Here is a 14,558-nt window from a genome sequence, read left to right as displayed (position 1 = left end):
TCCCTATTTCCCTCTTCTTCCAATTCTCACCCCTATTTCCATCTTTTTTCATTTCCCTTCCATTTCATTTGCCTCCTATTTTTTCTTCTTGCATTCCACTCCTATTCCTCTTCTTCCATTTTCCCCTTTGAATTCCCATCCCTTTTCCCTCTTCTTGCATCCCCATTTCCCTTTTCTCTGCATCCTATTTTTTCATTTAGTTAAGGTTATTCCACCCCTTCCCCTCTTCTTCCATTCCTCTTGCATTCCCGCTCCCATTCCCCCTCCCATTCCCCCTACTTGCATTCCATACGAGTTAACGTGCCAGAAAAGTCATTAATAATGCTATAAAGGCTACCTCTGGACTCACGAAACTCCTGGGCCCATGCCTTGAAGGATTGTCCTGCCTCTTGGGAGATTGTAAGGCTGGTTCTCTATTCAAACTCCATGTCTGCAGACAAACCCTTCATGCAGGTGAAGCACCGTCACAGCCTCACATGTATCTGTAGAGGATTTGAAATGTTGCAGCAGTTATCGGTGCTTGTCGTTGTCATGTCACAGTATTTTCTCTTCATGATATCACTACTGATGCTAAGTGTCCCAGATGATTTCTAAAGAGATTTTGTGTAATGTCATAAATTGTTTATTTCTGTTTCTTTAAAAGAAACACTTATGATTTATGATCTAAGTTACCCTCATCCTTTGTGTAATCCCTTCCTTGTTCATCATTATGTCAGCAACATGTACATTATTCAGGGCTGAACCGTACTGTGCCCTGCAGTGTAATCTACTTGGTAAAATCCTAGACGTGTTAAAGTGCGAGGACCAGAGAGCAGGAGGGGTATAGCAGCTATGGAGATTATTTTTGTGCAGGGTGTGTGGAGATTAGGGAAGCCTTTTTATATTGAATTATTGTTCGTTATCATTTGATCTGTACATGCATCTAAACACAACCTTCAATTTTTGTTACAGGATGTTTATGTCACGAGAGTAAGAGAAAGTGGACCTGCAGAGGTTGTCGGATTTAAGACTGGAAACAAAATAGGCTGGTAATAGACTGACGCTCTATTATAAAAATGTCCCTCTTTAAAAAAAGTTACAAATAAAAAGCAATTTTGTAATATTTTTGTGTACCAGAGTTGCGTTGATTTTATTGTATTCTACAGCTAAAGGAAGTTTCCTGTCCCGTGCAGCCAAGTACTTTAAAGGTGCTGTTCCGCATAGATGTGGATGTTTGCATAACCCATTCATACCCCTACTTTCCATTTCCTTTTTCCTTAATCCCTTTATGAGTTAATCTGCCATTAAAATCATTATGTTAATAATGCTATAAATATACCCAAAATAAAGGCTACCTCTGGGCTCACGAAACCTCTGGGTCCATGCCTTGAAGGATTGTCCTGCCTCTTGGGAGATTGTAAGGCTGGATCTCTATTAAAGCTCCATGTCTGCAGACAAAGTCTTCATGCAGGTGAAGCACCGTCACAGCCTCAGATGTGTCTGTAGAGGATGAAATGTTGCTGCAGTTATCGGTGCTTGTTATTGTGATGTCACAGTATTTTCTCTTCATGATATCACTACTGATGCTAAGTGTCCTAGATGATTTTAAAGGGATAGTCCCATATTTTGTGTTATTTCATAACTTGTTTATTTCTGTTTCTTTAAAAGAAACACTTATGATTTATGATCTAAATTACCCCCATCCTTTGTGTAATCCCTTCTTTGTTTATCATTATGTCAGCAACATGTACATTATTCAGGGCTGAACCGTACTGTGCCCTGCAGTGTAATCTACTTGGTAAAATCCTAGACGTGTTAAAGTGCGAGGACCAGAGAGCAGGAGGGGTATAGCAGCTATGGAGATTATTTTTGTGCAGGGTGTATGGAGATTAGGGAAGCCTTTTTATATTGAATTATTGTTCATTATGATTTGATCTGTACATGCATCTAAACACAACCTTCAATTTTTGTTACAGGATGTTTATGTCACGAGAGTAAGAGAAAGTGGACCTGCAGAGGTTGTCGGACTTCAGACTGGAAACAAAATAAACAGGTAATAGACTGACGCTCTATTATAAAAATGTCACTCTTTAAAGAAAAGTTACAAATAAAAAGCAATTTTGTAATATTCTGTGTACCAGAATTGCATTGATTTTATTGTCATTCTACAGTAAGGGAATGTTTACTGTCCCGTGCAGCCAAGTACCGTACTTACCGGCATATTACACGCACCGGCGTATAACACGCACCCTCGCCAGAACCGGAAGTGCGGGAGACGCGGCTGCAGATCGTGCAGCACAGAAAGTTATCGGCGTATAACACGCAGGTAGGGTTTAAACTTATTTTTTTAGATATAAAAGTGCGTGTTATACGCCGATAAATACGGTACTTTAAAGGTTCTGTTCCACATAGATGTGGATGTTTGCACATCCCATTCATACCCCTACTTTCCATTTCCTTTTATCTTAATCCCTTCACAAATTAATCTGCCAGAAAAATCATTATGTTAATAATGCTATAAATATACCCAAAATTAAGGCTACCTCTGGGCTCACGAAACCTCTGGGTCCATGCCTTGAAGGATTGTCCTGCCTCTTGGGAGATTGTAAGGCTGGATCTGTATTAAAGCTCCATGTCTGCAGACAAAGTCTTCATGCAGGTGAAGCACCGTCACAGCCTCAGATGTGTCTGTAGAGGATGAAATGTTGCTGCAGTTATCGGTGCTTGTCATTGTGATGTCACAGTATTTTCTCTTCATGATATCACTACTGATGCTAAGTGTCCTAGATAATTTTAAAGGGATAGTCCCATATTTTGTCCTAAATTGTTTATTTCTGTATCTTTAAAAGAAACAGAATTATGATATATGTTACCCTTATATCTATATATATAAACCATTTGTTTTTGTTTCAACCGACTAAAAAACCTTGACTCTTTTAGACTACAGGACAAAAGGAATTTTTATGTTTTTAATATGTCTCTGTAATGTCATTCTTACTCATATGCCTAGATTTTTTAATCTATTTTGTCTGTTATTTGTCCAGTTTGCTTATTTTATACCTATTTTATTTGGGTGATATATGTGGACTGCTTAGCTGATACAGCTATACATCAACAATATGCAAAAAGACCACCCCATCTCCCCCCTTATCATTCTGATCCATTTGCTGATCTCTGTGTGCTGGCAGGGATCAGATTTTGTATAATTATACAGGGGTTGTTATCAGTCACTGATTAGCAGCGGTTTCCCTCCATTACCCGAGTCAGTTTCTGTGTGTAACTGAAGTTTCACTCGCACATTCAAACACGGTTGGACTGTAATGCAGCAGGAGGGATGAGCTGTAACTGACAGGCAGCCCCGGCTTCTCCGAAGGTTAGTACATAACCTTATGTTCGCACCTTATCTGTGTGAGCCTCATTCGATCCTGTGGGGTTTTAAAGTAATAGTCATTGTATTAACACATAACTGTCATTTTCCCTCCCACACCTGCTGCAAAATATTACCTTCTTCTTCATTCATAGTCTGTTCAGCAGGCTAGTGTGTAATGGGTTTGGGTTAAACACGTTACGTTACTGTTAATATTCACCGAAATGATCTGTTAATTCTTACCTGACACAGACATGTTAGTGATGTGTTCTGGCATTTCTATTTTTTACTGTTTCATCTTAATTGCTGTCATTATTTTTTGTTGTACCCTTTAAATGTATGTATATATATCATAACCGTCAATAAATTCTAAATATCTTAAGATCATTGTGACAGTACTGTCTGTAAAACATGCAGTGCAACGGACGCTACAACTAATTTTCTCCCTGTCATGGATGCCAAATGTTTTTAAAACTTTTGTAACCCACGCAAAGTTCTTTGTAATATTGATTTCCACTGTTTAACCCCTTAAGGGCTGTTTTTTTCTCTTTGTACCCTCCTGGACCAAGGCAGTTTTAACATTTTTGTGGTCCTTGTTTTTAGCTTTAAATTTATTTTCTCTCTCGTTTATTGTTGTTTGTTAATTTTTTTTGGGAGGGGGGTTAGGGCTTTCTTTAGATACCATTTTTATCATTTCATCTAACTTCCTATAAAAAATGTACAAAATATGTCTTCTATTTAAAAAAAATATTTTACTCATCTACAAAAGCAATTAAAAAAGCCTGCTAAAAAGATTATATTTGTCCTAAGTTTAGAAATACCCAATATTGTGTTCAGCATCATCTCCTCAGTAGTGATACCACCCATTGCAGAATATGACAGCACTATGTAAAACAATACATAATATACATACAGTTCTGTGTAAAAGTTGTAGACAGGTGTGAAAAGTGCTGTAAAGTAAGAAGGCGTTCAAATAAGACATGTTAGTAGTTGGAATATTGTTAAATGCTAACAAGTACGCAAATGTTAAGTATGCAAACAGAAGAAAAATTTGAATCAAAATTAATAATTTTGCGTGACCACCCTCTGCACAAAATCAGGGATTTTGTAGTCATGTAGTTAGGTGTATGATTAAATGAGCAATAAGACACAAGGAAGTTATACGGCACTCACAAGAACCCTCTGAGCCGCCAATTTCAAGGCAGAAATGGGTTTCCAGATGTCCCGTCCAAGCTCTTTTGAAGAAACCAAATACAAACAGGCAATGTTGAGGACTGTAGATGCAGTGGTCTGCCAAGGAACCTTAGTGCAGCAGATGAAAGACACATAATGCTTACTTTCTTTCAGAATCGGGAGATGTCCAGCAGTCTCATCAACTCAGCATTGGCTGAAACCAATGGTACCCAGATACATGCATCTACTGACTATAGAAGTCTGGTCTAAACTGTTCTTCACGGAAGACTTGCAGTCAAAAGCCGTACCTCGAACGTGCAAACAACGTGTGTACAAGTGTGGGGCTGCATTTTTGCAAATAGAGTTGGGGATTTGTTCAGACTCAATGGTTTCTTCAATGCTGAGCAGTACGGGCAGATACTTATTGATCATACAATACCATCAGGGAGGCACCCGATTGGCCTCAAAGTTATTCTGCAGCATTAGCTTCCACGTTACCTTTATTCTGGTTTTGATCTCTGTCCAAGATTACCAGATGTAGCTTGTGTTTACATATATATTTATTCATGTAGATGTATTTACTAGAAGCAATAATACCCCCAACCAAGGGTTGTCAGTTTTACCTGTTCTTTTGCTATGTAGGCGATTGCTTCAAGTGCCCCATAACCTTTTGTTATTATCAGACATGTTGAACAGATAAGATTGTTTTTGCTTGACCAGGAATGCATTTTTTTTTTTACACAGTAGATTCTGCATTTATTAATCTTTCATTGTACATTTTCAACAATCAATCCTATTCTATCCGAAACACGGTTACTGGTGAACTACAAAAACTGTGTTGAAAAGGCCCATTACTATTAAACAATGTCATTCATTTATTTTGAAGATACGTAAAAATCATTTAACTTTCCACTACTGACCAGAGTACACATTGCAGTTTACAAAATCTTAAATGTGTTGTTTTATTCATTTATAAAAGTACTTCAATACAATACAATTCACCAAAAACAAATGGAACAATCAAGTCCCCGTCCTGCTGTAACAGAAAAAAACCGCTGCCCATACAATACAGTGATATTTATCAAATAATTATAAATAACAATCCATCTGTGGTTTTGTTGATAAAAGAAAACTTTAAGATAACAGACTCGAGACTTAAACATTTTTTTGGTAATGTGCTTAAAGAACAGTCAAGAAAAATATTATAGATATTATAAAGTATATATTCTAGGAAGCATTATTGTTTTACTCCTACTGCCCACCACGCTGTGAAAAATCCCTAAAAGACACACATCTTAAAACCTGCATCCCCATCACACAGCCAATACAAAACTATGGTTTTATGATTAACCCCTTAAGGCCATTTTTTTTAATTTTGCGGTTCTTGTGTTTAGCTGTAATTTTCCTTCTCTCTTACTAAACCCACACAAGTATATATATATATTTATTTGGAACAAATTAGAACTAGAGAGGCTTTATCTAGATACTATTATTTTGATTGTATCATTTAATTTCCTATATCAAAAGGAATAACATATGATGAAATTTTTGAAAAAAAACCCCAAAACACACACTTTCACTTGACAAAATATTTTACTCACCAATAAAAACTGATGAAAAAAACTGCCAAATAGATTGTACTATTTGTAGAAATACTCAATGTTTTTATTAAAGTTATTGGGTAATAAATACAAGTAGCATTTTGCTATTTCAGAACCTTTTTTTCAAATCCATGTCAGGATATTTTGGAAGATACAGCAATAATTTTAGCACCTCCTCAAACAAAAAAATGTATATATATATATTTTTGGACTTTTCCTTGTTGCAGATTTTGGTGTTGTTGAATGTCTCGACACGGTCTATGCCAAGAAAGCGATCTTTAATCACTTTCTAAGCTTATTGAATACCATGATGCACTGCTTAGAGATTTGCCCTTTCTGGCCACAAATTGTATTCCATATAGAAGTTTTTTTTTCCCCCATACAAAAAGGTTTTTTTTATATTATGTATTGTAAATGTTAAGCATTCCAGATTTATTTTAATTCCTTTAATTGCTGTATTGTATAGTTATGCACATGTTTTCAGGTTTGGATTGTAACGAAGTAGCATTGAACCCTAGGTCGCTTAAACAGGGGATCAATTTCTGCTATTCACGGAACGCAGAATTTGATGTCACATAAGAGCCATTCAGCCAATATAGTCTGCCCACTCACATCTTAATCAGATCAGTCCTCAGTCTCATCTAAGATTCGGGGTAGCTTTATACCTATCCAATAACTTAAATTTATGTAACTAGTTGGTACCTTTTCCTTCGCCAGTTCTCAAACACTTGTGGATAAAAGGACACCGACCAGGCTAAGAAATAGATCCAGCCTATGATCTGCTCCAAGACCTCCACAGTGAAGCTGTGAATCACCAGGAAACGGACACGTTGCCTAAACAAAAAGATTATATTAATATTATGCTGACAGTTTATCATCATCAAGAATTTAAATGACAAACCTTTGTTACTGAAAGGCAATACGAGCTACAAGCACATTTAAAATCATGTTGCAGGCAGGGGCGTAACTAGACGCCTCAGGGCCCGGGTGCGAGAATCTGTTAAATCTAGGAATCTCCATTTTTTTTAAGAATTTTAAAAAAAAAACTTTATGCGTTTTGTCCCCCTCCACAGACACACATAGATTTATTTTTATGTTTATAATTTAAATAATAATTAAATAATAATTTAATGCCATATACACACATACAATTTTTTTTTTTAAATACATTATTGTACTGACCTACCTATTCCTTCCACTTTGGGGCCCTGATAGATGAAGACTGCCGTTTTATTTTCAAACAGGATATCAGTGAGTGACACGACATCCGGTGCTCCAGCTCCAGCTGTGTGATGGGGCGGAGTTTTCACCCCTCATGCAGCTCTCGTGGCACGATCCACTGCTCCTGCAGTCTGTGTGAGGGGGCGGAGCTTTCACCCCTCATGCTCATACTTGATGCGATCCGGTGCTCCTGCACTCTGAGCGTGAGGGGGCGGAGCTTTCGCCCCTCACGCTGCATCAATGACTAGGCGGCCGTCGCCAGCTCCGTGGCCCGGGTTGCCTTATTTAAAAAAACAAACAAACAAAAAAAACGGAAAAAATATTTCGGGCGGCCCCTAGGCTTGGGCCCCCCTGCCGCCGGGGCCCGGTTGCAGTTGCGACCCCTGCGACCCCGGTAGTTCCGCCACTGGTTGCAGGCATTCCACACCTGCTACTTAAATGTAACAGCTCTACCAAAGAAGAAAATGTACTTTGTGTGAAAACAAAAAGTACACCCTCTTTGGGTAAACTGGGTAAACACAACCTCAGATGAACAACACATGACATATTACACGTGTCATGATTTAACAAAAATAAAGCCAAAATGGAAAACCTGTGTGTGTGAAAAACTAAGTATGAACACCTCTGCAAAAGCTGAAGTTTTAGCAGTTTGCTGGTTTGGAGGAAAGACATCAGCAATGATCTTAGAGAATCAATTGTTGCTGTCCATCAATCTGCAAAGGGTTATAAGCCAAACAATTTAAAAGTCCATCATTCTACAGTGAAAAAAAATATTCAAAACTAGAAAACATTCCGACAGTTGCTGATATTTCCAGGAATGTACATCCCAGCAAAGGTCAGACCGTGCTTAGAGAAACTGCAAAAAACCCAAGAGTTACAGCTCAGACTCTACATGCCTCAGTTAGCATGTTAAATGTTAAAGTTCTACAATTAGAAAGACCGAACAAGTATAGTTTGTTTGGAAGGGTTGCCAGGAGAAAGCCTCTTCTCTCTAAAAGAAAGAACATAGCTGCAAGGCTTAGGTTTGCAAAGTTCAATCTGAACAAAGCACAAGACTTCTGAAACAATGTCCGTTGGACAGACAAGACCAAAGCGGAGATATTTGGCCATAAGGCACAGTGTCCAGTTTGGCAAAAATCAAAACACAGCATATCCGGACAAACACTTCATACCAAATGTCAAGCATGGTGGCGCAGGGTTGATGAGTTTGGCTTGTTTTGTAGCCACTGGACCTGGAAACCTTGCAGTCATTGAGTCGACCATGAACTACTCTGTATACCAAAGTATTCTAGCGTCAAATGTGAGGCCATCTGTCCAACAGTTAAAGCTTGGCCGAAATTGGGCCATGCAACAGGATAATGATACCAAGCACACCAGCAAATCGACAACAGAACGGCTGAAAAAGAAAAGAATCCAGGTGTTGCAATGGCCCCGTCAAAGTCCAGACCTTAACCAGATAAAAATGTTGTGCCGAGACATTAAAAAAGCTGTGTATAAACAAATGTCCGCAAACCTCAATAAACTGAAGCAACGTTGCAAAGAAGAGTGGGCCAAAATTCCTCCACAACAGTGTGAGACACTGATCAAGTTACGTATACCTTGTATGAAAAGAGTTCTACACAAGCCCTTATATTAAAATATATTATTTTATTGTACAAAAACATATTAATAAAAAACATATAGAATATTTCATAATATAGACAACAGAGGTCTCTAGGAAATCAATCAGAGCATATGGAGGGAATATGGCTATATATATATATATATAAATATATAAAGTGTCTCAAGTGCATTTAGGGCTTCTGACTCAGTATAACTTTCCTTCTTGAGAACTGTTTTGAGCAATCCTACTAACAAATGGAGAAGCATCTATATAACCGTTCTTTTTCTGGGGGATACTAGCCAAGTTTTATGTGAATTATTGCTGAGTAAGTAAGAAGTAACTTGTCCCACTTCAACAGCCTCCACCGTAAAGAAGGAATGGTCTGATTTTGCTGAAAGAACAATCTATGAAAAGAAAAAAAATATCGTTATATGAATTCAGATTCCAGCTGCTACAAACTTTTTAGGAGCTTACCCCTCAGTTGACTGTTTTCTTGCCACTGGACAGGAAAGCAGTCAATAGGAGTGCTTTTGACCCATGTGTGTGGGGAGTCTTGGTAGACTCCGTGGAACTTTTGTGGGAGCCAGTGCTGGCTGGTGGCGAGTATACCGCACATACATGATTATCACATGGCATGATAAAAAGGACCAAATGAGTAGAAAGGAAAAGAAAAAACACTTTTTTTCCCTCCCATTGTTTCCATGTATATGCTGGGACTTATGTATTTATTATGGAGCTTGTATTTGTTTTTTGTTAATATGTAATTTAGGGAGATGCTGCCAGTTGGTCCCTGACCGATCAGCAACAATTTCCTCTTCTGGTGAAAACACTATGGTTTCATATCAACAATCAAAACCAAAATAATTTGTATGCATTTTCTTAAATGCAGACACAGAACACACCACTTACTTGGTCCGGAAAATGTACAATGGTGACGTTCATCGAGGAATAGGTAATGTTAAGAGCAAACACAATAGTTTCATTCACGGGAACACTGAAAAGAAAAAAAATTAAATTAACCATGCTAATCATATACTGTTCTATACACGATACGACTGTTTCCCCATACAGTTTACAAAGAAAATAATATTATTATTAATAATAATAAATAATACCATGTTCCTGGTTCCAAAGGAGTCTTTCAAAACATAGAACCAATACTGAAATCTGACAAGCTGATGATAAAAGATCAGGCTTTTGTAGAATAGACCAACCATTCAAATTTTATTAAAAAGCAACATTTGGTGCTGGGTTGGGGAGAGGCGTCCAGGCGCGATCTCGCAGCTTTACGCCCACCTTACCGCGCATGCCTTCTCTGCCGCCCCTTCCCACTGTCGTTTGTGGGAGAGTGACCTTGGGATATCTTTGACTCAGTCGGACTGGACGGAAATATACACTAACACGTTCTCACTTACCGCTAATACTCTTATTAAAGAGGGCGCGTTCAAGGTGGTTGGCAGGTGGTATCTTCACCCTTCCCGGGTTGCCCGGATGTTCCCGGGCTCCAGTGATGGCTGCACGAGGGGTTGTGGAGAGAGGGGCTCGTACTTTCACATGTGGTGGACGTGCCCTCTGGCCGTAGACATGTGGACCTGGGTCTTTGATCTTCTCAGTGAACTTGTGGGCACCCGGGTAGATAAATGCCCTTTGACGGCTTTACTCAATAAGGATCACCCTGACCCCCGATTTCCCAGGTGCACTCAGCGGCTCATTCACAGGATATGCGCGGCTGCGCGACTCTCAATAGCTAAACATTGGAACACATGCATCCCTCCCCGATCCCTAATTTTATCTAAAATTTGGCATATTATGCACATAGAAAAACTCACTGCATACATACACAATACTACTGAACGCTTTCTGAAGGTGTGGACCCCCTGGATGTCTTCCGCCTACGGGTTGGCCCGTTCTCTGTTGGGGTTTCCCTTCCCCTGCTTGTTCACAATACGAGTTCTCGTGCTCTTGTTTCCCGGGCATGGTCCTGGGTGTCGCTGTCTCTGGGCCTTTTTTTTCTCCTATTTGTCTCCTCATTACCACCTTATATTGCTGAGACATGTGACTTTCAGCAACTTTAGTGATGTCAACATTACTTTTTGTATGCCTTTGTTCCGTGTTACCTATGTTGATGACTGCTGATGTTTCTGCTACTTGCACATCGTTATCATACGAACTAAAAGAAAAAAAAATGATGTCTGGGCGCCGCTTTACTCGGACCTATATGGTCTTTTTTTGCATATTCTGTTGTATGCTGTGCCTGGATGTCAATAAAAAAACTTTTCAATCGAAAAAAAAAAAAAGCAACATTTGTACGAATCCAAAAGCACGAGTCTATTGGTTGACTCATGTTGAGTAATTAACCTCCTCCGAGAAGAAAAATGTGTGATATGTGATAATTATATGTGGTGTAATAATTATAATGAACAATGTCACACAGTGGCAGTTAGTAAGACTTTAAAAAACAAACAAACAAAAAAAAACACCATAATCAAGCTTCCAAACCTAAAGGATCCATAATCGGACTGGTCCAGATATATACTTGTAACCATGGTAACCCATGACTTTGCTTTCCCATCATATGATTTATTTAAACTATTTAAAGACTTGGCCAGTTGTGGCTTATGCTTTACTAAGGTTTAATATTAGAGGAAGAGTCACTATTTACACATAGCTAGAAACAGCAAAATGAATTTCCTTTATTTAGAAACACAGAATTCGACTGCAGGGAAGAACCATTTGGTCCATCAAGTCTTCCAATTATTCCTGATGTAAAGACTCAGACTTTAATCAGTCCTCGGTCTTGTCTTAGATTCAGGACAGTTTTACCTCATGCATGCTTCAATTCCCTGAATGTTTTGGCTCTACCACTCCTGCTGGGAGACCTTTCCCCTTATCTACCACCATTTCAGTAAAGTAAACACTTTTTTTGCATTAGATATGAAAAACTACACACCAACTGCTGTTATATAGTTGGATAGGGATTATTTTGATAACTGTATGTGGCACTGATGGAGTTTGCATTGAGCGCCAGTTTTTACACATATCTAAAACATGAAAAGCAATAAACTATTTGTGCCATTGAAAAATAACAATAACTATTGACCTGAACTTCAGAAGGGACAACCAAAAATGATTTTTTAACACTCAAAGGCAGTTATGGTTGAGATGGACGAAAATGGAACTTACTTTGCATTTATACTTATGTTTTTGGAGCTTCCTTTTTCTAATGTAACTACATCTGGTAGAGAAATCCTAGTAGCAGCATCATCCCATGGAACGGCGGATGAAGAGTCGGCATCTAAAACACAAACGAGTCTGCTAAAGTGACACGACCTTCGTATATTTAGCTAAAGCATGCTTAGAGTCCACTTACCACAGAGCTTTGGTATCTTCAGCAGGCAGCAGAAAATAAACACCAGACCATGTATTGTTAGTGAGCGGCCCATGGTTCTATCTTCAGAAGCAGAGGGGGGGGAATAATCAATATTGAATTATATCTTATTTAGATCAGAATATTTGTAGACTACACATTAGTAATATAACCATAGTATACATATTCATTTTAGCCTATGATAGCTATAGCCTCCATGAGCCATAGTTATCCATCAACAACCAACACTGGTCTAGAGGAGTCCACCAGCAGCTTTACACAGCTCATCTAGAAGGTGACAGGCAGATCATTTATGCCCTACTTCCCCCACCTGCCAGAATCACAGCTGATCCCAAGGTGTTCAATCTGCCCCTCTTCTGGGGTAGACACCCATAGCTCCAGAACTATTTATCATGGAAGCTGAATTTGGTGGTTTGGTTACTCTTCACTTAAATCCTCACCAAAATTCTGGCGCTCTGCTTCCTTATCCATCATCCCTTATTAGTTTACTGTTGCACCAATGTGTCTCATCAACCCGAAATCAGCCTACTCCTTTATAGGACTGCAGATCCATGTGATAGAGCCATCACCTTTTCAGTATCATCCTAGACCTTAATTTAGAACAAAGCAACAACCATAGGGTCCTTCACCATCACCGATACATCACTGCGGTCCTCCAATTGGAGTGTCTGTGTTTATATCCTATGTCCCAATAACCATAATTCAATAACGAGGAACCCAAATCTACCCAATAATTCTATGTCTAGACATCGCAGCGGGTGTCCCATTATAATAAACTCATTTTGGCTGTGGGTTAATCTGACTGCTCTATAGCCAGAGTCTTACATGTAACTATGGATCCATTTGCCTGTGCCAATTTACCATACTATCCTATAGCACCACAGGTCATTATTATTATGAGCGACTGATTTATCACCATACTCTGTCATCTGATTGGGGTCTATAGAATTCTTTTCCATCAGCCCCACACTGCCATACACCCTGATCTATTAAGTAATATGACCCTGTGCCATAGCCATACGGCTCCGTCTTACCGTACATCCTCGCTCCTCTATCCACATATATATTATACTCGGGTACTATAAACTTCCATTTCCAACCTCCATTCACATGACTAAACACCCTCACTCGTCACATGACTCCACCTGGTATCGCCTAACGCCCCCGATAAGATGGTGCACCCTCAAAAAATCAACCAGGGGCAGGCTGGGCCGGGGGGCAATTGCCCCCCAGGCCGCCCGAAATCTAATCTAAACGGCCGCTGGGTGCTGATGCCGCCGGCCGGCGCTACTTTAATACTTTTTAAAAAAATGTAATATGGCAAGCCGGATCAGCTATTAAATGAAAAAATAAATAGTATTAAAGCAGCGCCGGCCGGCGGCATCAGCACCCAGTGGCCGTATGCGATGGCCGCCAAGTGATGGGAGCAGCGTGAGGGGTGAAACCTCCGCCCCTTCGCACTCACCTTTCACCCCTGACGCTGCTCCCATCACTTTGCGGCCATCAGATTGTTGGAAATGGAATCTAAACGGCCGCTGGGTGCTGATGCTGCCGGCTGGCGCTACTTTAATACTTTATTTATTTATTTTAATATGGCAAGCTGATCCGGCATATTAAATAAAAAAAGGATTAAAGTAGCTCCGGCCGGTGGCATCAGCACCCAGCGGCCGTTTAGATAAGTTTTCCAGCAGTCTGATGGCCGCATAGTGATGGTAGCAGCGTGAGGGGTGAAAGGTGAGAGCGAGGGGGCGGAGCCACTTCACTTGACTTGCCCCCCAGGCCTTAGGCTGCCAGCCCTCCCCTGAAATCAACCCAGTGAGCATGTGTCTCTCTCTCTGTGCCAGTGAGCGTGTCTCTCTCTCTGTGCCAGTGAGTGTGTCTCTCTCTCTGTGCCAGTGAGCGTGTCTCTCTCTCTGTGCCAGTGAGTGTGTGTCTCTCTGTGCCAGTGAGTGTGTCTCTCTATCACAGAGAGACACACACACACACTCACTGGCACAGAGAGAGAGGCACACACACTGGCACAGAGAGATACACACACACTGGCACAGAGAGACACACAGACTGGCACAGAGAGACACACAGACTGACACAGAGAGAGAGAGACACACAGACTGACACAGAGAGAGACACACAGACTGACACAGAGAGAGACACACACTGACACAGAGGGAGAGGCACACACACTGACACAGAGAGACACACACACACTCACTGACACAGAGAGAC

General features: G+C 40.0%; 1 protein-coding gene across 1 annotated transcript; it reads right to left on the bottom strand.

Annotated features, from left to right (window-relative positions):
- Positions 1-6,803: 6,803 nt before the first annotated feature.
- LOC128473588 (cystinosin-like) lies at positions 6,804-13,391 on the bottom strand. The gene is made up of 6 exons (XM_053455843.1): positions 13,367-13,391; positions 12,315-12,395; positions 12,128-12,239; positions 9,854-9,938; positions 9,245-9,348; positions 6,804-6,954 (listed from the first exon to the last, which is right to left on the bottom strand). The coding sequence occupies exons 1-6, from the start codon at positions 13,371-13,373 to the stop codon at positions 6,804-6,806; spliced, it is 540 nt and encodes a 179-aa protein (XP_053311818.1). The 5' UTR covers positions 13,374-13,391.
- Positions 13,392-14,558: the final 1,167 nt, after the last annotated feature.

This window comes from Spea bombifrons, chromosome 2 (genome assembly GCF_027358695.1).
Source record: "Spea bombifrons isolate aSpeBom1 chromosome 2, aSpeBom1.2.pri, whole genome shotgun sequence".
Lineage (NCBI taxonomy): Eukaryota > Metazoa > Chordata > Amphibia > Anura > Pelobatidae > Spea > Spea bombifrons.
This window is presented reverse-complemented; position numbering and strand designations above follow the sequence as displayed.

Bases quoted from the DNA above. Each gene is read 5' to 3' on its own strand.
- LOC128473588 (XM_053455843.1), bottom strand. The intron at 12,240-12,314 runs GTAAGTGGACTC...TTTGTGTTTTAG, and splicing joins GAAGATACCAAAGCTCTGTG to ATGCCGACTCTTCATCCGCC. The intron at 6,955-9,244 runs GCTAGTATCCCC...CTTTTTGTTTAG, and splicing joins AATAATTCACATAAAACTTG to GCAACGTGTCCGTTTCCTGG.